The 24,945-nt window shown below is 43.1% G+C and overlaps 1 protein-coding gene across 7 annotated transcripts in view; it reads left to right on the forward strand.

Moving 5' to 3' along the window:
- ARIH2 (ariadne RBR E3 ubiquitin protein ligase 2) overlaps positions 1-24,093 on the forward strand; it is a 51,154-nt gene extending 27,061 nt beyond the window's left edge. For 6 of the 7 annotated variants that reach the window (XM_037850494.1, XM_037850510.1, XM_037850501.1 and 3 more), the window contains 13 exons: positions 7,286-7,353; positions 9,984-10,047; positions 11,537-11,687; positions 12,411-12,532; positions 13,524-13,633; positions 16,337-16,454; positions 17,441-17,491; positions 17,582-17,603; positions 18,956-19,107; positions 19,732-19,875; positions 20,475-20,543; positions 21,424-21,560; positions 21,763-24,093. In XM_037850494.1, the coding sequence (XP_037706422.1) occupies positions 7,286-7,353; positions 9,984-10,047; positions 11,537-11,687; positions 12,411-12,532; positions 13,524-13,633; positions 16,337-16,454; positions 17,441-17,491; positions 17,582-17,603; positions 18,956-19,107; positions 19,732-19,875; positions 20,475-20,543; positions 21,424-21,560; positions 21,763-21,787 (1,233 nt within the window). In that variant the 3' untranslated portion in view covers positions 21,788-24,093. The remainder of the gene's footprint in view (positions 1-7,285; positions 7,354-9,983; positions 10,048-11,536; positions 11,688-12,410; positions 12,533-13,523; positions 13,634-16,336; positions 16,455-17,440; positions 17,492-17,581; positions 17,604-18,955; positions 19,108-19,731; positions 19,876-20,474; positions 20,544-21,423; positions 21,561-21,762) is intronic. The other variant, XM_037850527.1, reaches the window with a different exon arrangement.
- Positions 24,094-24,945: the final 852 nt, after the last annotated feature.

A 24,945-nucleotide genomic window follows, 5' to 3' on the forward strand; every position in this document is an offset into this window, starting at 1 on the left:
GAATCTCTTTAGTACTGAACCTTTCTCCAAGTCTCTCTGTCCTTTCTTTGTTTCTCTGTCTGTAGGGCTCCCTTTAGTATCTCCAGTAGGGCAGGTCTCTTGTTAGCAAATTCTCTCAGCATTTGTTCGTTTGTGAAAATTTTAAGCTCTCCCTCAAATTTGAAGGAGAGCTTTGCTGGATAAAGTATTCTTGGTTGGAAATTTTTCTCACTCAGAATTTTAAGTATATCGTGCCACTGCCTTCTTGCCTCCATGGTGGCTGCTGAGTAGTCACTACTTAGTCTTATGCTGTTTCCTTTGTATGTGGTGAATTGCTTTTCTCTTGCTGCTTTCAGAACTTGCTCCTTCTCTTCTGTGTTTGATAGTGTGATCAGTATATGTCTCGGAGTGGGTTTATTTGGATTTATTCTATTTGGAGTTCGCTGAGCATTTATGATTTGTGTATTTATGTTGTTTAGAAGATTTGGGAAGTTTTCCCCAACAATTTCTTTGAATACTCTTCCTAGACCTTTACCCTTTTCTTCCCCTTCTGGAACACCAATGAGTCTTATATTTGGACGTTTCATATTATCTATCATATCCCTGAGGTCCGTTTCGATTTTTTCAATTTTTTTCCCCATTCTTTCTTTTGTGCTTTCATTTTCCATTCTGTCATCTTCCAGGTCACTGATTCGTTGTTCAACTTCCTCTAGTCGTGTACTATGAGTGTCCAGAATCTTTTTAATTTGGTCAACAGTTTCTTTAATTTCCGTAAGATCATCTATTTTTTTATTTAGTCTTGCAATGTCTTCTTTATGCTCTTCTAGGGTCTTCTTGATATCCTTTGTATCCCGTACTATGGTCTCATTGTTCATCTTTAGTTCTTTGAGTAGCTGCTCTAGGTGCTGTGTCTCTTCTGATCTTTTGATTTGGGTGCTTGGGCTTGGGTTATCCATATCGTCTGGTTTTTTCATATGCTTTATAATTTTCTGTTGTTTTTGGCCTCTTGGCATTTGCTGAACTTGATAGGGTTCTTTTAGGATTTGTAGACCAATTGAAGTCCTTATCTCTAATTTATCAGATCTACAGCTTTGTGGAGTACACGTTCTCTTAACTAACCAGCAGGTGGCGTCCACGAGCCACCTGTTCTCCACAAGCCAGTTCTCCCCTGCTTTGCCTTTGTGGTGAGTGGGGGAGTGAGTCTTGTGGGGTCCAATTGGTGTACCAAGCTTGCGTGTGTAGTTGCTGTTGCCCGCCCTGTATATGGGGCGTGTTTCTGGGCAGTCAGGGAAGGGGGGTGGCTCTAACAATCAAATCTCCTTGGTGATCCTGGAGTGTTAAAGCTGCTGCAATAATCTAATCCTTCAGTTCAGTCCTGCCACAGTTTGTCTCTGCCACTGACCCACAAGTCCTTGGTACTGGCGTATGGCTCCTGAGACTTGCAAGTGGGCCCCTCTTCCAGGCTGTGCACCCCCTGGTCCTCTGTTGAGGGATGACTGTGCTATGTCACAGGTGAGTGCTGTCCCCCCAGGGTGGTTCTGGGCTGCTGGGCTGTGTAGGGAGGCTCCCAGTCTGCTGAAGTGATAGCTGAATGGGGCTTTGTTAATTCACACTGCTCCACCTTCCCAACTCTGGGACAGTCAGCTGAGGTTGCAGGAAAGGGTAATGTCCACACCCAGTTTTGTGGTGTGTGCCTGTTATTTGAAGCACTTCCGTCACACTGGGTTGTCTGGGGCAGCTCTGGGCTATGGGGCTGGCGATGGGCAGGAGTGTTTGTTGTCCACCAGGATGATGGCTGTGAGCGGACACCCCCCGTTTCTTGGCAAGTTGTGATGTTTAGTGAATTTTCTCAGCCACTGGATTATTGCCTTTTGTCTCAGAGCTCTCTTAGTTCTGCTCTTGTCTTGACCTGCCCAGATTGCAAGTCTTTGAAGCTTTCTGTATTGGGCTTGTTAGAGTAATTCTTTTAGAAAAAGAAAAAAGGATTAAAAAAAAGAAGAAAAAAAAAAGGGCCCTCCTCACAGATGTAATGGGTTATTGAAATGCTAAGAGACAAAGCAATTAGGGCCATTAAGGAAAGGTCCACAGGGCAGAGAGATCAGCTTTTGTCTGGGATTTGCATGTGAGCCTCAGGGCCTGAGCTCTGCCCTTCCCCTTTCTGTGTTCACCAGAACTCCAAAAATCCTCCGCTTTTATTTTGGAGTTTTTCGTGTTATTTTTTTTCTATGCCTGTCTCCTCTCTGCTGGGCTGGCTGCTCTCAGATTCTCTGGTGTCTGGTCTCAGTCTATCTGTGGTTGGAGTTTGGATCAGTAGAATGAGTTTCCGATAAGGGCTGCCACTGCAGTTCTCCCTTCTCCTTCCCGGAGCTGACAGCCCCTCCTCCCACGGGACTGAGCCTGGCAGGGAGGGGTGCGGGTCCCCTGGCCACAAAAACTTACAGATTTCGCTGATCTCAGCAGTTCGATGTGTTCGTGAGTGTTGTATGAAGTATGCCCAAAGTCAGATTGCTCTGTGGTGTCCAGTCCATGCAGTTCCTGGCTTTCTACCTACTTTCCTGGAGGAGTAACTAAAACATACAGCTCACCAGTCCGCCATCTTGCCCCGCCTCCACCCCTTGAGCCGCCATTCTATGTCTTTTTTTTCTTTTTCTAGCCTTACTTTATATTTTTCAAATACTAAATCAGCCTTACATTCCTGGGATAAGCCTCACTTGATTATGATGTATTATCCTTTTTCTATATTGCTGGATTTGATTTCCTAAAATTTTCGGGTTAAGGATTTTTGTGTTGATATTCATAAGGGGATATTGGGCTGTAAATTTTTTTAATTTTTTTTTTTTTTTTGTCAGGTTTCTGTATCAGGATTATGTTGGGCTCATAAAATGAGTTGGAAGAAATAATCCTGTTTCCTCTAGTTTCTGAAAATGTTTGGGTAAGATTAATTAATATGTTAATAGAATTCACCAGTGAAAACCCGTAGGCCTGGTATTTTGTGGGAGTGGTTTTGATCACGAACCCAGTGTCTTTATAGATACAGAGCTATTCAGATTTTATATTTCATTTTGAGTCTTTTGGTAAAGTATATTTCAAGGAATTTGTCCATTTCATCTAAGATGTCAAATTTATTAGAATTTGTTGACAGTATTTCCATATTTTCCTTTTAATGTCTTCCAAGATCTGTAGGAATAGAGAGTCAACTTTGGACTTTAATTTTCCCTTTTATTTGTTTCTTATTTCATTTCTGTTTTGTCTTTATTATTTTCTTTCCATTTAATTTGAATTTAGTCGTCTTTTAGTCTTTCAGAAATCTTTAAAAATCATTGAATTTTACATTTTTCTTCCTTTCTCATGGTCTTGTGAATATCTCAAGTGTCTGTCAAAGACAGTCTACCAGCTTTAGAGATTCCTAGGCATGCTGTAACTAATGACCCATTCTTATTGAGAGGGGCCCGTTTTGGCCCCTGAGATGGAGAGAATGGTGAACTTCAATTCTCTTTGTGAAGACTCCTGGTTCTTGGACGGAAGACTTCCTGGCTCTTAGGTTATAGTCTTTTCCTCATTTAGTATTTCTAGAAATAGAAAAGGACTCATAAATAAATATGACTTTTAATCTTCCTGTTATATGCTGATCTAATAGAACCAAAAGGTTATCCTGAAAGTGACATAGTCATGTTCCTTCCTGGGTCTTTTTGGCTTTCACTGATTGATTACTATACCTTGGCCCCTTTTTCCGTTGTTTGTCCTTTTCTTTATAAGTTTTCCTGACAATGGTTAATCCTGACTACCAACAGGTTGTTAGATCCATGATCAAAACAGTTTGGCAAGAGTTCCTCTTGATGCTGCTGAAAGGTTTTTTCTCCACAACTGAACAAGGGTAACAAGTAGTGGAGGACTTTCTCCATTTATGGAAATGTTGACTTTATTAGATTCAGAATGGATTACTGAGCTCTTCGAGCATTAAGGTATGAATACTCAGATAGTTCTTTCCTGAGAGAACTCAGCTGTTTGCACTCCAAGAGAGACTGATTTCTGTCTTTAATGTGGCTTTACATAATATCATTCCCAAGGCTTATCCTGGCCCTTCTAAGCTGAAGGTGGCTCAAATATTAGGTCCCACCCTCAAATCAACCTGAGATTGCCTCCTTTGGGAGACTTTTAGGAGTGTGTGCAGTCAATCTTCTAAGTACTTTCCTCCACTCCTGTACTGCCTTTGGTTAGAGGCAGTACATTGGTTAAAATGCTCTGAAACTGGGCATTCCCGTAGGTCCTCCTTGGTGTCCATTACTGGGCAGGTATAGTCACACTGCATTTTGTTAAAATAAGTGGTCTCAGGTTACTATCAGGTTTATCATGGATTATTGAAGGAAAGAGTCCTGATCTTTTGATAATGTACTGTGGACATACGACGGGCAATTCTCGCACCCCTGTCTCACGTGGGGATTGGAGTTGTGCCACTTGCAGAGGGCTGGCAAGGAGGTGTGTACAACTGACGCTTACATACCTACTATCTTGTATATACTGTTGTATTCTTGGATCTTGGCCCTAAAAGATCACTCTGCTGTCAGTTTTATGAAGTGCTAGATGTATCCTCTCTTTATGTGATCTCTTCTCACCAGAACTCGGCTCCACTGGTATATTCTGAGTTGGTTATTAGCACACTTGGAATCATCAGTAAAATCTTGTGCCTCAGCAGAAGGCCATGTTTTCATAGGTGGGCTGCACCTGGTGTGCTAGTTTTGATGCTTCATTACTGCTGTTAGTGCTGTTGAGCTCAAAGGATCAGAGCAGGTACAGTGTTAGTGTTCAAGTTCTGCTATTTTTTCAGAAATGCTGAGGAATTTAATTTCAAGAATCCACAGATTAGAGACATAATGTCATTTAATAATCAGCATGTATTGAGTCACCCCCCTGGGTCCAGTCCAGGTCTGGATGCTGTGGATCTGGGAGCGGTAGCCTCACCTCTATCCTTAGCTTAAAGGTCCCACCTAAGCTGTCTGTTATGATAAGAGGGATTGGGTAGGGGGTTGGCTACCAGGATGTGGCCAGGAGTCCTCTGGGTTTCCTGGGTGGCTCAGTGCCTTTTCAAGGACTTGGTGGCCTCTGCTTGGTGAGACATTTAGAAACCAGAACAGAAAGCACTGGGTGCAAGGCTGACTGGGTTCCACTTGGTAAGAAGCAGTGACAGATTTCAGAGGAGCTCATCCAAAAGAGTATCAATATCATGTTTTTGCTGTTGTTGTTCTGGACTTTTTTTTAAAATTTGTTTTGTGTTTGTTTTTGTTTTTTTGATTGTGAAATATATCATACACATAGAGGAATATATGAAACTTCTTTGTATAGTTTAAAGACAAAGCCAACACTTTGGAACCATCATCCAGGCCATGAAGTAAAAAATAGCCAGTATCTCAGCAGGCTTCCCAGCTCTCCTCTCCTATCACATACTTCTTATTCCTGTGCAGGTGTTACCACTACACTAACTCCAATCATTATCATTCATTCCTTTGCCTTTTTTTGTTGATTTCTTTTTTTATTTTTATGGTTTTTAAATTTTTTAAAATTGTTATAGAATATATAACATAAAAATTATTTAAACCATTTGTATATACAATTTTGTGACATTAAGTACATTGACAATGTTGAATGTTGAGTAATCGCCATCAGTCTATATCCAGAACATTTTCATCATCCTAAACATACACCTATTAAGCAATGACTCTGCATTCCCTTTCCCCAGCCTTTGGTATACTATCAAGTTTTAAAATGTTTTTGTAGCCAAAAGTTTTATTCAAGCAATCCCTCAAGTTAAAACCAAATGTGTTGTCATTATTTTCATTGTGTTGTAGTGGTCTGTTGTGGATGAATAGTTTTGTTATGGCCTAAAACCTCCATAGGTTTCAACAAGGAAATACTGCTGCAATATGCATGGTTCATATTGCCTCTTACCTTTCATGAAAGGGAAGTGGGAGCACCTTCCCTCCCTCACCCAGAGAAGTAAGCTGTCTTGGGTTCTTGGTTTTCTCAAGACACACCTGAAATGTAGGGACAAGACGGCACTCACTGATGGCTCAGCGTTTGACACTTGATAGTGCACTGGGATATGCCCTTGCTTAGTAGGGAAAACCTGTCACCTTTCTGGAGTGACTTGAGATCTAAGGGGGGAGCAAGAATTATGTGTTGCTACCTGTTTGTTTTCCTCTTTGCAGTTCTTGTCTGTGGACCAGGCATGCAGTGCCCTACATATCTTTAAGTAACTCCTGCTTTAAGATTTGGTCCAGTAAGCAGAATACCAAGGTTCTGAATGTTCTCTTGGCTCCCCAACATGAAGTGCTTTCCTGTATCTCCTTGATTCATCCTTTTTAGTTCTCTCTCTGGGAAGTCTGATGGAAGTTTCCAGACACTTCTTAATCTTCTATGGCCCTATCCTATCCTTGACACACAGGGTGTTTTATTTTGTAACCACTTTATTTCCCCAATTAACAGATTATCATGGCTATACAACTTCCTTAACCAACACTAAAATGTGAACTTCTTTCTACATGAATAAACTCACTTGTGCCACATCCTTTTCAATGACTGCACAGTAGTCCATTGCATGGATTTGTCATATATTATTTAACTGGCTCCCTTTCATTTGGACATTTATACTATTTCTAATTTTTTACTATTGTGAATAATACTGCAGTGCACATATCCTCTGCCATTTCCTTAGGAGGAATTTATAGAAATAGAATTGCTAACTCAAAGCACCTTATGAAGCTCTTGGATACCCATAACCAGTTTGCTTTAAATGTTCCTAAAAGAATGTAGGGGCCAGAAAGACTGCCACAAACTTTTAAATTGTCCTTGCAGTTATGCTAATTGGCTACCAGGAACTTGGGAATTTTAAACAGAGTGGTTGGTTTGATTTGGTTTGGTTTGCTTTTATAGGGATTGTGTGAGAAGTCTAAGACTAGAGATTTTCTGCAAGTAACTAGAGGTGCCCTCCCCAGGCATAGCTTGAGTAAACATGAATCATATTAGGGAACCCCTAACTCTGATGCTTAAATTGGATGTCAGTTTGTTATCTACTATAAACCAGGTGGTTTTGTTTAACTTTCAAATAAAAACTAATTTTCTTGGAAGGGTCATTAATGAAAACAAAGGTAGAAAATCAAGAGATCCATGAAAGTGAACTTAAAAGACAAAACAGAGAACCAAGAGGAAGAATTTGGAAATCAAGATGTAAATGTATGCATTTCTCAAGATGTGGAGTACTCTGAAAGATACTACAGTTATAATTTGATTTTTTTTCTTTCTCCTTTTTTAGGTATCTCATTCAGTTGCTAAACTTATATTAGTTAATTTCCACTGGCAAGTCTCAGAGATATTGGACAGGTAAGGTGTTTGGGGGGGTGGGGGAGAAATGGCATCACCCATACCTTCCCTTTCTGTCCACCCACCCGGTAGTGATTATCGTTTACATTTTGAATATATCCTTACAATGTGCATATTATGTTTTTAAAACTCGGGATCACATTGTACATCCTTTTTTTCCTCTCAATATATTGTGAACATTTTGCCATGTCTTCAGCATATTCTTTTATCCTAGTTTTAATGCTGGCCCATTGTTTCATAATATAGATATCCCATACTTTTTCTAAACCCCTGTTGTAGGACAGTGAAATTAGTTTCAATTTTTTATGCCATTGTTAATGTTCTTCTAGGTAACATTTGTCAACATCTCCAATTACTTTTCGATACCACAAGTGAGGAATACACTGTAATGCATCGCATATTGCCCTGAAAAAGGGTCTGCCAGTTTACCATCCATCACCCCCGCCAGCAGGGTATTTGAATGTGTCCTCTCACTTCCTCCAGAGCTGGAGCTCTTCAGGCACAGATCTTGGAAGTCTCATGATATCTCCTCTTCCTGCATCTTTGAGGAATTTCTCTGTCTCCTACCTTCAGAGGCCTGTACTGTCTAGCCTAGGGTTTCTCAGCCTCAGCACTACTGACATTTTGGGCTATATAATTCTTTGTTGTAAGGGACTGTCCTGTGCATTGTAGGATGTTCAGCAGCAACCTGGACCTCTACTCTCTAGATGTTACTAGCAGCAGCCAGTCGTTGACAGTCAGAAATGTTTCCAGTATTGCCAAATGACCCCTGGAAAACAAAATCATCCCTAGTGAGAATCAGAACCCTAATCTAGATACAGCACCCCTGTCATTTCATGCTGCAGTGAGCCTTCTCCTTTTTCTGCATGGCATGATTCCATTTATCAGAAGAGGTCATACCTTTCCTTCTGACTAAACACATATGGAATGTTCAGACCAGCTGGAGCAGCTGAGCGCTCCCAGGAAGGAACAAATGAATTCCTGATTTACTAACTACACTCTCACTCTCTATTCTTGAGAGCTGAATACATTTAGATAGATTTTCAGATGCGCCTCCATTGTCTGCTTTATTGTTACTGCTACCCAAAACTCTAGAGAACCACACAGGTTCTGGTATTGGTGTATCTCACTATCCAAATTTGCTAGCCTAACTTGGTAATGGAGAAGATAAGTATGACTAAAGATATCAGGAATACTAGCAAAGGAACTAAGAGTAAAACCTGTCCCTTGAAAAGGACTGTTGAAGGAAGCATTCTGATGAAGTGGAGTAAGGAAATATCATATATGAGACCTAATTCTTCCCTGTTGTGATTCCTGATATCTTAGTAATGCATTTACCCAGGCTTCATGTGGCATTTGTATTGCCATATTATAATTCTCTTTATTTTTAAATGTGTTTATGCCGTACCTCATTCCAGAAAGGAATTAAATTTATATTATGACAGATATTTATTTTAATGGTGTGTATGTGTGTATATCATGCTTGTCAATTTATCATCTATTAAAGATTTGTATAAGAAACTCTGTGACCTGTACTCAGGGGCTCCTAATGGAGACTCCTGTCTGGCTTTACCCTCTTTCTCTCTGAGGCGACCAGTATCTTGAACTCAGTATTGATCATTTTCTTCATATATTCTTAAATCATCTATCATTTAAGAATATGCTTTTGGAACTTTTTGGACATGGAATCAAGCTGTGTAAACATGTTCTTCAAAGGACATTTATGGTGTTTAGTTTTTTTGCTGTTAGAAACAATGCAGCTCTGAAAACTCTTGTTTGTGAGTCCTAGTATAATTTTTCCAGAATTGAATTTTCAGGCTGTAGGTTATTTGCATCTTCAACTTTATTAGATAATGCCAAATTGTTTTCCAAAATGATTTCATTGCTTTATACTCCTACCAGTGATGCATAAGTGTTTTGCAATCTGGTCGGTGTAAAATATCTAATTGTTTTTAATTTCAATGTCCCTGATTTTTAAGGAGGTTGAGCATCTTGTCATGTTTAATGGTGATTTGTGCTTCCTTTTCTATGAAATGCCTGTTATATCTGTTGTTCCCCCCCCTTTTTTTCCCATTATTTTGTCTTTTCAAATTGATTTCTAAGAGTTTTTGTTTATCCTGAATACTAATCCTATTGTCAGTTATATATATATATATATTGATCTATATTCTTGACTTAAGTCTTGGGTTTTCACTTAATGGTGTCTTCTCATGAGCTGAAGTTCTTAAATGTGGCATAATTTATCAGACTTATCCTTTATACTTTATTTTGTATGTCTTAAGAAATCCTTTCCTATACTGAAGTCTTGGAGATACTGGCCTGTATTTCCAGACAGGGATTTAAAGCAGATCTGGTTTTCATAATATTTTTCTTAGAGTTCAGTGTCTTTAGGGTTACTATTCTCATACCAATTAAGAGTTAAAAATTTGAAGGAGAAATAATCTTTGTTACTAAGGTAACAGGAAGCTGGGTTTCATGAAAGAATAGAGACAAAGAACATTATTGTGACCCTGATATAGATGTTGTTCTGTTTTTGTTTGTTTGTTGTTGTCGTTAGTCCATTTTTGTTCAGAGGTAGAAATGTTTTCTTTTGTTCTTGAGTCCCTTTATTTCTGCTTTTTGTTTTATAGACACAAATCCAATTCTGCTCAGCTGCTCGTTGAGGCTCGAGTTCAGCCCAACCCATCAAAACATGTGAGTGTCTCCTACTTGCATGAGGCTCTCGTGATACACATGGCTCTTGCTGTGGCTTACAGTGTCACTGAGAACTATCTTTGCTTTGTTTATAGTGTGACATACTCAGAATGTTTGTTCCAATAGAGGCCTCAATCACCCATTTCTGTTATAGTTTGAAAAGTTTCCTAACAGAGAGTAAATCATTGCCTGTCCTTGGGTCCTCTCCAGCCTCACCTTCCTCTCTGCACTTACACACAGTCTGCACTCCATTCCTGCTGGGTGCTTTGGTGTTCAGGCTCACTGAATGCCTCTTTAACTCTGCATTTGCCTTCTCTGGTCTGTGGGAGTCTTTGCCTGTGGGAGTAAAACTCAACCTTAAGACCCAAATCCAAAGCTGCTTCCTTCATAAAGCCTGTCTCCTGTGATCACTCCCCACCAGACTCCTCTAGTTATATCTTTAACATTTACATCTATATTGTAGTGGTTCACTCAACACTTTTTTCTCCCCTATCAGACTGTAAGTGCTTTAAGGGTAGGAACCATATTTTACAATGCATAGCATTTTGCTGTGCATCTTAGAAATTCAATAAACTGTTGAATGAATGAGAACCATCATGAAACAGTTCTTAGGAGGGGGTTGAGTGTGCGGTTTCCACACCATTTCTGCAGCCTCTTAAAAGAGTTTCCAGGAGCATACTGGATAAACATGAAAATATATGGTCCTTATCCTCAAATTGTTTTTGTATTCCCAGGGAACTAACAAAAACCTAATGTAAACTTGTGGAGGACTTTTCCATTGGTTTGTGGTTTGGGGCAGGGTTTCCAGATTGTCTTTGTCTGCATAGCATGACTTGGATTCTGGAGTTCATAGTTGTCCATATCCTAGGAGCATTTCCTCCCTAGTAGGAGCCTTCCCCATCCCTCTAAATTAATTACATGTGATACCTATTTGATGTGTTAAGAATGAGTTGTAACTTGGTAAAAGCTGTAGTATTTTGGGCATATCAATATGGAAAAACCACTGTTCTCAATGAGTAAAACTGAGCTGTTAAAGGCTTTACAGACACAGCCTCTAAGAACCTTTGTGATCAGTTTATAGTACTTGTTGAGGGCAACTCAATGCTGCAGTGAACTGGGAGAGTTTACAAAGAAACCCAGATAGCCTATAAAAGAAGTTGGGGTGAATGACCTCCAAGGACACTGGCAATTTTGAAATTCCTGCACTTGTCAATCTGATGTTATAAACCAGTGTACGCTCATTTCAGCTTTTCTGCTTTCTCTCTGCTTCTCTGAATCCTAGTAATTCTCCAAGTCCAGCTCAGGTGTTACCCCCAGGAAGCTTTCCTGGCATATGCACTCTGCTCATCACCCTTGGAATTCACAGAGACCATACAGTGCAGTTGAGCTCTAACATTTGTGCCAGGTTCAGCATCACCTCCTGTGCATCCAGCTGCATGAGGCACCCTTGAGGCTCCTCTTTGGCTCATGTGGCTATGCCTCTTCTCAGGTCCCTGCAGCCCATTCTCCTCACCACTGTGCAGTGTGTATGCAGTTTGTGCGGAAGGAAAACCTACTTTCTCTAGCCTGTCAGCACCAGTTTTGCCGTAGCTGCTGGGAGCAGCACTGCTCAGTACTTGTCAAGGACGGCGTGGGCGTGGGTGAGTCTGTCACAGAATTTGTAAACAGCTCAGGTAAACTGAGCGTTTTCCTCTGAGCCTGGTTGAGGTTTTTATCATCAGAACCAGTGATTTCCAAATATACCAGTCTAAACAATGGCAAAGTTTTCCCCAGTCCTCAGCAAAATGAGAACATTAAGGATATTATTTGGCATATAAGTAAATGTGGCTGTGAGTACACAGCTACCTTCTTTCACTTTTTGGGAAAACTTTCCTGTAAGCTGCCTACCCTCCATTCATCCCCCAGGTGGGAGCTAGAGCTAGGAAAAGCACAAAGAGTTTGCTCCTATTTAGATAATACAGCATTAATCAAATTTGATGACTAGTATTTGCTATACTATGATTTTGAAACAAAATTTATATAATATTAATTGCTATCTGCAAAATTTCATTATGTTGGTGATGATCACGTTATTGAACATTAAAAAACTAAATGTTAGTGAAGAACTCTATAGGATTTTTTTTTAATGATTTTGTTGTTTAGTGGTGATGTTTGTGTAATTTATGATAATACTTTAGTTGCATCACTGTGCAAATATGTTAATTTCTCTCTTCTTCAAATAAATTCTGTAACTTAAAGCATTCCTTAAATGGATCTTAAATTTACTTGTTGATTGAACCCTCAAGACTTGACTCTACTGGGCAAGTGTATTGTGTTGTATCTCCTACAATATGGTTGTCCATCAGATTGTCTTTGTTCAATAGGGATCTCTTGTATGGCTCAGGACTGCCCACTCCGAACACCAGAGGATTTTGTGTTTCCATTGCTGCCCCATGAAGAACTGAGAGACAAATACAGGCGCTACCTCTTCAGGGACTATGTGGAGGTACACCCAGCCCCCTGTCATTTTGCCCTCTTTATTCCTGAGCCTGCTTTTCATCAGCTGCTCACCATAGTTACTTTATAGATTGGGCTGCCATTAGGAGCTGTCGTTTGAAGAAAGCAACTCCATGGCTTAAGAAAAACTTGGGAACCACTAGAGTGGTAGTGAAGAGCACAGGTCCTAAAGTTAGCCCAGTGGGTGAATTCTGGGTCTGCTGCTTCCTCGCTATGTGACCTTGGACTCGTTATTTTACCTTTCTGAGCCTTGGTTTCCTCTTTGATAGAATGGACAGCATCCCCACCTTGATCACAGTTGCTTTTACAGGCTATTGAATGTCAGGGGATGAACAAGTCAGCCATGTCTTGGGTGTGGCTGTCCCATTTGGTTCTCTGTGTGATTCAGCACAGAGAAGGGGTATTGCCTCTTGAGCCATTTGAAAACTTGACTAGGATTCCAGCTTGGTCGCTTTGGAGTCTTTCCCTCCTTTGGGTTGCCTGTCTAGGGTCGCTGACACTGTGCAGCAGTTTTCACCTTTGTCTTTTATGCCTAAGCTTATAGGATTGATTGATGGTCTGGGTCTTCTTTGCTTGTGCTGTAGGTTAAACAGAAGACCTCATTCCTTGTGCCCTTTGCTGCCTTTGGTAGATGCCTGAGGGTCACTGAGCCCCTCAGAGTTGTCTTAGGCATAACTGTGACAGAGCTGTGTTCTTTTCCAGCCCTGGTTCATAGGCACTATTATCCTGTATAGAATTCTGTATTCCATTTTGTAATCTAACCCTAGATCATCAGCATTTTAGCGAGTTGCTGCTTAGTTTGAAGCTAAATGTCCACAGATCCTCTTCAGTATCTAGCCATGTCTGGTCCTCATGACATCTATCTTGAATCCCTATAACCCCTTGATACTTGTCATCAGCTGGAAGAACAGAAGATGTTTGAGCCCTTAGGGGTGATCTCATTTAGATGTCTTTGTTGTTTCTCCTTGGTGTGTTCACAGAGTCATTACCAGCTCCAGTTGTGCCCCGGTGCAGACTGCCCCATGGTTATCCAGGTACAGGAGCCCAGAGCTCGCCGAGTGCAGTGCAATCGATGCAATGAGGTCTTCTGGTAAGAGTATGTTAGTTGCTGAGCAGCCCTGGCTCATGCCCCTTCCTCCCTCACAGCCCCACTGCTGTTTCTCCGTGTGAGGGCAGAGCTGGGAGGGGTATGGTCTTTGAGCCAGAAGAGCAGCAGCTCTGTTCCAGGGGGCCAGGTTTGTGCCTGGCATCTCATATTCCATGAGGTGTTTGGTAAATGCTTAGTCTGAAGACAAGGAAGTGGCACAGATACTTGGAGAATGTGTTGTGATTTATGCTGCTAAGGCTCGTGGCCCAGAAATTGTATGGATCTGTGGGGGGGTGTATTTATCTACATAGATAATTCACATATTACTTATTTGAAAAGTTACAACCTTCAAAGTTTTGATCTTTATCTATCTTGTCTTTCTTGGTCAATTTTTTTAAGGCTGCAATTCATAAATGTATTCTGCATAGTGCAGAATTTAAGGGTACACCATAGTTGATATATTAATAAAGAACGGTAAACTGGGAGAGGAGCCAAAAAGTACCCAGCTCCTTGGTAATATCCTTTATAAAGGGACACAGACTTACCAAGCTGTAGGCACTTGGTATTTATTTCGGCATTATCTGCAATATCAGAAAATTAGAACTCACTTATAAACATATGTCAATAAGTTAATTTTTTTGTATCAATTACCAAAAATATCTTCTAGCCATTAGAGTTAAAGAAAACAAAAAGAAAAGAAGGTAAATTACATAGGAACACAGAAAGAATTTTCTGCTTGAATCCAAAATTATATGCATTATAATTATTGTCTGAAAACTGTATAAAAATAGGAAAGTCATTTTTCCAAATAAAAGTGTGATGAAAGGCAAGCATGATGTGGTGTTAATACAGCTTTGAGCTCTTTCTTCATGCTTCCATGTTCCTCTTGAGCTTTGTTTGTTTCTTGGGTGGGGGGATGTGAGGTGGGGCTGGGTGTGGGAAGGTAGATTGTTGTCTGGTGATCTGTGTCCTGGCAGGAAGGCACAGCAGATTAGAGCTGCATGTTTACCCTAAATTCTTTTGGCATCAAGTTTGGGGTGGAAAAATTAAAAAACGGAGCTATTTTCTGTTGCTGGGTTTACCGATTATGATATCACTTGAATAATTTTTGTATTTATTAGGTATTTGGCATTTTCACCAGTAAGTTACCCTTCTCAGAAAAAAAGTGTCATTGGTGTGCTTTTGAATTCGGTGGTGGGGAAGTGATTGGTTTAGCTTTGGGAGTCAACTGCCCACCATCTTTCAACATGTGTCAGGTACCTGCTTAGGTGAAAGGTAATGGTCCACATCTTGGAGCATAAACTGGGAAGCAAATAAATTGCAGAGTGGGGTGGGTAGGGCAACATACAGAGTGGAGAGGAAGCACAGAGGAAGGTGTGACAACCCCTTGGAGGGGATAGGGAGAGAATCCTCAATGAGGACTGTCCAGAGGAGGTGAGGTCTAGGTTTTTACGTGTGAGGAGCTGCTGAGCTGTGTGTGAACAGGGTGGTGGGGGTGACTCCAAGCCAGGAATGTGAATGCCCTTTGACATCACTGAAATGTAATGCGTGACTAGGAAGTGGTGACAGATGATACCTGTGAAGGGGCAGAGCTTTGCTTCTTGGAGCTACTACCCATAGGGGTAGATGAGGAGAGACTGGCAACCAGTTGAGAATTTGTTGGCTGAAATTCAATTTCCATTTGTCTTAGAATTCCTTCCGTTTTCAGTATTGAGGGCTTAGGGTGCTCTTTCTACAGAGAGGACAGGTTGTATGAATCTACCTCAGGATTCATTCCTCTGTTCACTAAATATGATGAGAACAGCTAAAGTTTACTGAAGGCTTACCAGGTCACAGGGCACTATCCTGATCACTTTACCTGTATCATCACACAACTGTGTATGATTGGCACTGTTGTTACCCTTATTTTATAATTAAGGAAATCAAAGTGCAAGGTTACTCAGCTAGTAAATGGCAGAGCCATAATTTATGTTCAGGTCTGTCCTCCTAATCATGCCTCCATGGAGGATTCGTGGTGGGGCTTCAGAGAATATATACAAGGAAAATATAGTGTTTGTGTGCACGTGTGCCTGCCTTTCAAGACCTTTTTGAGGGATCTGTGGTCCACAGGTTAAGAACCACTGATGTAGTTACTTTGCATCCTTCGTGATACTCATTATGGGGCATGTGTTCAGCTGTCTAAGAGCCCTTATGATGCACAAAGTTGCTTTGGCTTGGGCAAAAAGGAAAATGAAAACATGGGAGCCTGACCTGACAAGTATTTGCCTGTTTTTCTTTTCTAATTTTGCTTTTCAAGTGTCATCAGATGCATCATGCCCCTACAGATTGCTCAAATTTTGGCATTTGTGCATCCTCGTGTACACTTGTGGCTGGGAGGTGAGTGAGGCTCCCAGAAGTGCATCTTGGGCCTGGCTTGGATCTGAGCTGAGGCATCCTGTCAGGGAGAGTTGACAAGATATTTAAAACAGAAACATTTCATTTGGGGGTATTGAGAGCATATCTTAGAAGGGCTCAGATTGAAGAGAAGTTCATACAGTAGTTGAGTATAATTCTGGGTAAGTAAAGGCCCCAAAAGCCATGAGTGATGACATCTCTTTGAACAAATCTGTAATTCATGATCTTGATGGGTTGGACAAGAGGAAAATTGAAAACACAGGCCCTGACCTGACACGTATTTGAATGTTTTTTTAATCTTCTGATTTTAAGTTTCCAGTGTCGTCAGATGTATCACGCCCCCACAGACTGCGCCACGATCCGGAAATGGCTCACAAAGTGTGCAGATGACTCTGAAACAGCCAACTACATTAGTGCTCACACTAAAGACGTAAGGACTGTATTTTATCTGTCATGGGTCTGCCCTCCTTAGTGCTGCCCAGGACCTTGCCCATGGGATGTGCCACCTGAGAGCTGAACACCCAGGGCCCCAGCGCCCTTGGTGGGGGCTACAGTCCCTTGCCCAGAATTGGTAGAGTCTGTAGCGGTTTATTGTAGGTCACTTTGTGTGCATTTGATAAAATGCTGAAGTGCCTGGAAAAGCTTGACCTGAAGGGGATCTAATCAGAAGAAAACTAGGCTTTGTTGAACATATACAGGTTTAACAGCCCTGGGAAAGTGGTGGTTAATAGCCACATCTGATAAATAGCAAAACTGTAACGGAAGCCCAGGCCTGCTCAATCCTTATTCTGAAGCTTCCCACGGGGAAGTATGGCCTGTGGACCCTTTTTAGCCCTGGGTGACTCGACATTCAGAGCTGTGCCCCGTGCCAATCATGCCCTGAATCGCACCATGGTGGCCATAATATCATTATGCATATCCTTCTTCATGGCAGTAGGAAAGCATAGCATCAGACTGGCCTCAGCATTGCTACCTGGGGTTGCTGTCATCTCAGAAATGAAAAAGTGGACTATTTAAGGTTGTTTTCTTGCCCTCTTCTGGAAGCAGAAGCCTAGGCAAGCTGACGAGGACTTAGTCCAGTGTGGCAGCTCTTGTGCTTCTTTGGCAGTCTCTTTTGTCAGGAGGCAGGTTCTCTGCTGTCTCAACCTGAGCTTAATTTGAGTGGCTTCATGGCAGAGACAGATGGTGGAAGACTTAGCAGGATTCACCTGGTGCTTGGAGTGTTTTAAAGCCAAATATGCTGACCTCATTTCCTTGAATTGCTGTTCCAGCTTCAGCGACTTGCCACATTTAATGCTCCTCCCCAGATGTGCTCGCACGATGAGTACTGGGCACAGGTGCCAGGAGCTTTGTGTAATTTGTCTTAGAACTGGCCTGATTGTGTGTGAGCCTAATGGAACTCTTCTGTCTCCTCAGTGTCCCAAGTGCAACATCTGCATTGAGAAGAACGGAGGCTGCAATCACATGGTGAGCAGAAATGTGTATGCTTTGCATTTGTTCCATGAAGATTTTCGTCTATGAGCTCTTAACATGTTCTCTTCTGTTTCCCTCTGACAGCAATGCTCCAAGTGTAAACACGGTGAGTCCCTGGCTTGACACACAGGGCCCAATGGCAAGGTCTGTTTTTGTGTTTGTTTAATGAGTACTTTTGTAGTGAAATGACAAAACAAAGGGAGTCTCAATCACTTCTTGCCATAATAACAAACATAAAGCAGCTTTTTATTTTTATTGTTTTTTTATTTTGGTCCCTCTTATAATCCCCCTGCCGTCTTGCTGTCACATGTAGTCAGAAGTCAAGCTTGGGATGACTCTTAGACCTTCATGATCCTCACTTATCCAAGAAGATTTTAGTGTGTTCTTTTTATTCTATTTACCAAGGCAGGTAAGTAGCATGGGGCTCATCTGTGCTACCTTACAGATACCTTCTAGCAAAGGTTTTACATGCTTTTACTACCAAAGGTAGTGAAATAATAGTTGTCCTTTGAAGTTTTGTAAAGTTTCCAGAGGGAGTTTTGATTTGTCTTTTCAGGCCTCCTCCTTCTGTCAGGAACAGATTACAAAGATAGAACCTGTTGATTTTGCTTTCCATCCTGCCAGATTGAGTGAGGAAACACTACTTGAATTCCTTCAAGTAGAAAATGTGTTCAAATAGGTCTCTTACACAGCTGCTTAGATGCTGACCAGGAGGCCCTGAGAGTTTGTTGTAAGGGCCTATGCTAGTGCTATTCCTGTGTTTTCCCAGGAGTCCTCTGTAATCATAGTGGTCATGGCAAAGTCTTAGAAGGGAGTAGTTATTCATGTGTAGAATGAAGGCAGGCCAAAGGTAGCAGCATACTTTCTTGGTGGGGGTTCCACTCTCTCACTCAATGTATGTTTGAGTGAGAGGGAAGTGTATCAGAAACTTAAAACAATGCATGAGACACACGTACAGTTTAAAGAGGAATGACACAACCTGAACACTACATTCCCAGTACCTAAAAAGGCCCCCTGTGTGCCTTTCCTCATCCCTCACCACTCAGAGTTAACCACCATCTCTTGCTTTGCTGTATACTCATACCATCTATATAGGCAACCCTAAGCAATTATTATTCTTTTAAAAGATTAGCAAGCACCTCCAAGTTGATTAAGGAGAAGGCATTATTGCCACTGTTAGATTACAAAGGCACAAAGCATGTGTGCTCCATAGGCTGTTGTTCATATCATAGGGACAGGCTACAGAGATGGTGGGATGTCACAGGGATGAGAGATGCATGTTCTTTCTGGAAAGAGGCACCTTTGGGAAGTCCTGGTCAGGTGACACACACACATATACACATACCAGAGCAGGGTCTCTGTTCTGGGCGGCACCACTGTCTGTCCCATTGCTTTGCCTGTGCCTTTTGAGGATTGCGGGGTTCCCTTGTGGTATAAATGACTCTCTGTTCTGTGCAGACTTCTGCTGGATGTGTCTAGGAGACTGGAAGACCCATGGCAGTGAGTACTATGAGTGCAGTCGGTACAAGGAGAATCCTGACATTGTCAACCAGAGCCAGCAGGCCCAGGCTAGGGAGGCCCTCAAGAAGTACTTGTTCTACTTTGAGAGGGTAGGTGTCCTCTCCTGCACCAGCCCCTCGAGGGTAGGCTTCTTCTAGGTGACCTGCTGGGGTGGGATTCCCGGTAAGTGGTAACCAGACCCAGACTTTGAATACAGAAGTGAGTGAATGGAGATCCTGCAGCATCTCTGGGTGTTGCCCCCACAGATTACTTTTGGGCTCTGTGGGACAGCCAGCACTGAGTGAGGAGGACATGTGCTAACCTTGTTGAATGATGGATTGAATTGACAATAAAAGACTGACAGAGAATCTGACTGTTAATATCCACTGCCATCTTAATAGTCAGGTTTAGAGGTTCAGAAGCCCACAAAATATAGCACATTTGGTTTCTGAGCACCATAGAATGGTGGGTGCCTGGCTTTGCTCTTAGTCTTCAGGGCTAGAGCCTCATTGCCCCAGAGAGGAGTGAGCAGGTAGGCAGGCAGCTGCTTTGGACCGTGTGAGAAGTGTGTACCAAAGAAGCCTTTCCTGGGTTCTCAAGGATCCACAGCCCTCATAACTTAGAAGAGGCAGTGGCCATGCCCTGCTAGCCAAGGTGTCTATCTTGAATTTCTGAGTGTCCCTCTGCACCTTCCTAGGACTCCTGCAGCTTTCTCTCCTTTCTTTGCCCCATAGTGGGAAAACCACAACAAGAGTTTGCAGTTGGAGGCACAGACATACCAGCGGATTCATGAGAAGATTCAGGAGAGGGTCATGAACAACCTGGGGACGTGGATTGACTGGCAGTACCTACAAAATGCTGCCAAGCTTTTGGCCAAGGTATGTATTACCCCACTCTTCCGATGCCTGGTCTGATGCCTAGCCCTGTCAGGCCAGACCTCAGAAGGTGGGAGGCACTCAGAGTGGGGGTGGGAGGGACTCATCACCCTGTGCAGCCTGCATGCTGCTTCGTATGAGTCCACATTTACCTGTACTATGCCCACTGAGGATCCAGCTCTCTGCTGGATGTCCAGGGGATTTCCAAGAAGAGTGCCCCCACTGCATCTACCTCCATGGAAGTTACTACAGGGAAAAGGAGAGTCCTTTTGTTCTCCTTTTGTTCCCATTCATGCCCCACCCAAGTAAAAGATTGTGTTTGGACAAGTTTGAGATAGGCATGTGGATTCTGAGGTCTGACTAGAGAGGGAAGAGCCATTGAGACGGCTACTGGTAATCACAGCTTAAAAAAGGAACCATGCGTTTTCTGTGACCATGTTTGTTTCAGTTATCCCAGTATCTTCCTTCCAGGCCATCTTCTTTTTGGCTTGGTTTGATTTCTTTTCAGGTCCGTGCCTGTAGAGCTAAGCTTATTTTCATGGTGGGTTCAACGCCACCTGAGAATCACAGTCCCAGGTCCCCTCTCTTCTTTGCTATTGCAGTGTCGATACACTTTGCAATACACCTACCCGTATGCATACTACATGGAGTCTGGTCCCCGGAAGAAGCTGGTAAGGCCAAACAATCCCTCCACTCTGTTCTTGTTTACTCGTGCTTTGCAGGAGGGTGGGGACCAGACCCTGGTCATTGGGAGGGGGAAGTCAAAACAAAACTGTCTAGTTGTAAAATTCCATTTCTACACTTGGCATCTCCAAAATGGACGCTGGCATTTTGTGTAGTAGTAAGGCAGATGCACCTAAGCCCCTGAACAACCATATTTAGGTGCTATTGGCTGAGGGTAGAGTCAGTGCTGTGGCCTGAAAAGGTGTATGGTCAATTTGAAGGCCAGTGCCCGTGCTTTGGAAGGACTCTTGGCACATGTCCCTAAACTATAGTTGACTTCTTTATGTCTTTGTTTAATTCTTCGTCGTATATATGGGTTGTATTCTCCCTCCTCCTGATTATGAAGTAATGAATGTTTATTGTTTAAATGTTGGAAAACACAATATGCTTTTTCATCGTCCATAATCTCACTAGAAAGAAAAGCTTATTGTTAGCGTTTTCTAGCCTTTCAAAATTAATATTATTTATATAATTGAGTTTATGTTATATATAGCATTTTATATACAGTCGTCATCATTTACTAGGCTGATAAATATCATTTTTAATGGCTGCATAAATGCTCCATTATATGGTTGTCTCATCATTTGTAATATTTATTGTTTCCTCCTTTTCAATATTATAAATAAGACAGAAGAACATCTTTGTGCATAAAGCTTTATCTTATGTGAGATTCCTAGATGTACAGGTAACAAGTCAAATAGTCATCTTTTGTCTGAATAATGGCTCTAGGCTTAGGGAATAACACTGCTCTCTGCTTCTGAGGACAGTATCAGAATTGTCCGTAGCTTATGTGAGCCTGAGGTGCTTCATGTGCCCCTCAATCTGCAGGCCCTGCTGGCTACAGCCCCTCTCCTTTTGACCCTCCTGCTCTGCCCATACAGTTTGAATACCAGCAGGCTCAGCTGGAGGCAGAGATCGAAAACCTGTCATGGAAAGTGGAGCGTGCAGACAGCTATGATAGAGGGGTGAGTGCCTGCTGTCCTCTTGGGCCCTGTGTTGCAGGTGAAAGTGTTATTGGCATGTGGACTAGAAGCTGCTGCTGAGAAGGCTGGGAAGGGCAGTGCTTTTGACCCCTCCAGAGCCCCTGACATGGTGGGTGTAGCTTTGGCTACTCCCCTGCTCATGGCACTGGGCCAAACAAACACCCATCTTGCTTCTCTGCTGCAGGACTTGGAGAACCAGATGCACATAGCGGAGCAGCGGAGGAGAACATTGCTGAAGGATTTCCATGACACCTAGGTCGGGACATGGATAGGCCGGGGTGAGGAAGATGTGGCGAGAGGTTCTCCCAGCTGCCACACTGCATGCTGCAGGCTCTGCCTTTCATGACCCCAGGCGACAGCCAGGGCCCCACTCCTGAGAGACACTGGCAACACACCTCTTAGTCAATTTCTGTTTTCTTCTCATCTTTTCGCTTTTCATTTCTACCAGGTTAGAGGCCATGTTGAATTGGCCTCTTTTCAGGACTTTTAATTCCCCCTGGTGGTTGTTGGGAGGGAGGGAGAGTTTTTTTTCTGAATGGCTATTAATAGTATTAGATCATTACAACTTATGTAATTCAAAGGTTGTATGATTATACAAAAAGAGGCAAACAAACCATAGAATAACACAACCCTTTTTTAAAATACATTGGCATTGGAGTGTTTTACCCTCTAGCTATTTTACTTAGAACAAAACATAAGCTGCCCACCCACCCTGCCTCAGAAAGTCTGTACTAAATGAGAACCTCAGGCCGGCCTCTGCTTTCCAGAGTCACGTGTTTGGCCACAGCTGGAGTCCCAAGAGATGAGCATGAGTGTTAGATGGTGGGGAGTTGAATTGGCTTGTGCAGTGGGTGTGGAGCATAGGTCATATAATCCCTGGTCCTTATAGACCCTTCTGTGATCAGGGGCACCTGCCTTACCTTGGCAATGAGGAGACAGGACAGGGTCTTCTTGCCATGGATGTCATTGTCCCTGGTGGTGCTGCGTGTCTATGGGCTTATCTTTATTCTTGAGAGTGAGGCTTACTTGAGCCTGGCTGCTGAGGGCAGAGACCACAGCAGAACACAGGTGTGCTCGTGGCTCTTGATTAGGGGATATGGGTTCAGCACAATGTTTCCTTTTGTCTCCTAAAGAGAGAGATCCACTTTTGAAAGGAATTGGTACTCAAAGTAAATTTGTTTTATCTGTTCCCTTCTTTTATGCCAGTGTTCAAGTGGTAGTAACTGACTAGGGTCACACACAGTCATACCTGGCACTGTCCAGCTGCTCTCTCCTCTGATGAGCATCACAGTCACGTTCAGCATGGCCCTTCCAAGGACATTGGCCTTCCTGGCTCAGGGGCCAGATTTGCCCAGGTTGTTTTTGTGTTACCTGGAGTGCTCTTAGCAGCTGCCCTGGGGTTGGGGCGTACTCCCCTCACCTGGTTCCAGCTGTCGGAAGACACCCCTGCGAGGGTCTGGAATTGAGTCTGAAGCCAAGAACCTTCTCAGTTTCTGGTTTCAGTACCTACCTAGAAGGGGCTCTTAGGAGGAGAGGGCTAGCTTTTGGGGCACAGTTGAGCATAGAGAAGGAAGTGGTTCACCTGGTACCCTACCTGACCCGAACCTCATCCTGCAGGCCTTTGAAAAGATAGATCTGTGATCCCTGGGATGTCTGTGCCTCCACTCTGAGGCCAGCAGAGCTGTCTATGCTGAAGACAGGGCCTCTTTGAACTCCCGGGAGAGCTGATAGGAAGATCTGTGAATATGGTGTTGGAAATACTTTGATCTTCATACATTTTCACCTCTAGTCAGCAGTTTCCCAGGTACTTTTAAGCTGTGAAACTGAAGGAGACAGCTGTTACTGGGTGGGTGGGGGGCGTCATGGGATACTTGGCTGGCTGTAGGCTTCCTTTCTAGTCACTCAGGTTTTGTCTCTTCCTGTTGTCCTCAGCCCAGCAAAGGAGGAACTGTGGGATGACGTGGGAGGAGTTAGGAGTGTGGCAAATAAACCCAGAATGGGGCAGTGGGGAGCTAATTGTGAACAAGGAGAATACCTGCTCTGTGAGCTGAGGGTGGGGGGTGTGAATGCTGTGTTCACACATGAAAGATTCTGGATCTGGAGCCTTTACCTCTCCTTGAGTCCTTTTGTGGCACTGCCATGGCACAAGGACCTAAATAATGCCCTGGGCATTTTTTGCACTGCACAGCTGCCATGTTCCACACTTGCATCCTGCTGTGGCCATGACCACTGGAACTGCAGGAGGTTCTGTGCCAGACATAGCCTGCAGTCTTTGACCTCTGGAGAGCTTCCTTCTGTGCCCCCAGTGGCTGTCCTTTGTTAACATTGTCAGGAAAATGGGAAAGGTGAGGCAGAATTTTTCTGCCTTTCAAAGGATAGAAGAGAAAGGAAGGCACAGTGTTTTCATGAATTTACCATATCTTTTTGCCTTTCTTCAAAAAAAAAGTTAATTGAGGCAGTGTCATCTGCTCAAAGTCGAGTGGTTTATTCAAAATAAATTGTAAGTTTCTGATTATAAAAGTTCATGTGGAGTCTTTCTTCAGAGGGACTAGGTAACCTTATGAGTCAGCACCCCAGGGTGGGTCTGGGCTGGTGAGCCCCAGGCAAGGGTGTTTGTTGATTATCTCCCTCCAGAGGGCTGTGAAGGCCCCACTGGCCTGACTCATCCCTGCTCCATTTCTGACTCTCTGGGGAGAGGACACCTGTAAGTTGTACTTGTGGAGGGAAGTGGAATATCCTGGCAGTCTCGGCTATCCCTTCCCTCCCTGGGGACAGGCTGAACCATTCCTCACCACAAGCAGATTCCAGGATTGTGGTAAGGCACTGATAAGATTGCCCCAGAGTACTTGCTAAAGTCATAAGACCCTTACTCAGAAGACCCCTGGGTCCATTGAAAGCAGATGGGGGATAGTGGGGCCGTCAGGGAATTATGGCTTCACAGGGCCCCTGAGGGGTAAAAAGAGGGCTCTGGACAGAAACTGGAGGTGTTTGGAGTCCAATCCCAAGGGTTTAGGGCAGGAAACAGGATTTGAGTGCTGATTGAGGGAGCCACAGTTAAGGTGTTGGGACTGGCAACAATGCCAGTGGTAGCTCAGGGGTGAAGGCTCCAGAGCCATGGGCAGCATGCTCAGGGCAGTTGAGGCCGAAAGAGACCCCAGACCCTGCTAGTCTGAACTTCCTCTTTGATCTCGGGTTAGCTGGGCTCCATGCTTGCAATCTGGGCATGTAGTGGCAGGCAGAAGATTCACAACTGCACCCTCCATGAGCTTTCAGACAATTGGGGACACAGGATTGGTCACAGGTGAGTGTTTCCATGGTGGCAGCAGGGCTGAAGGACTACCCAACTGGCCCACAGATGCACAGGGGC

The sequence above is a fragment of the Choloepus didactylus genome, chromosome 1, assembly GCF_015220235.1.
Source record: "Choloepus didactylus isolate mChoDid1 chromosome 1, mChoDid1.pri, whole genome shotgun sequence".
NCBI classification, from domain to species: Eukaryota; Metazoa; Chordata; class Mammalia; order Pilosa; family Megalonychidae; genus Choloepus; species Choloepus didactylus.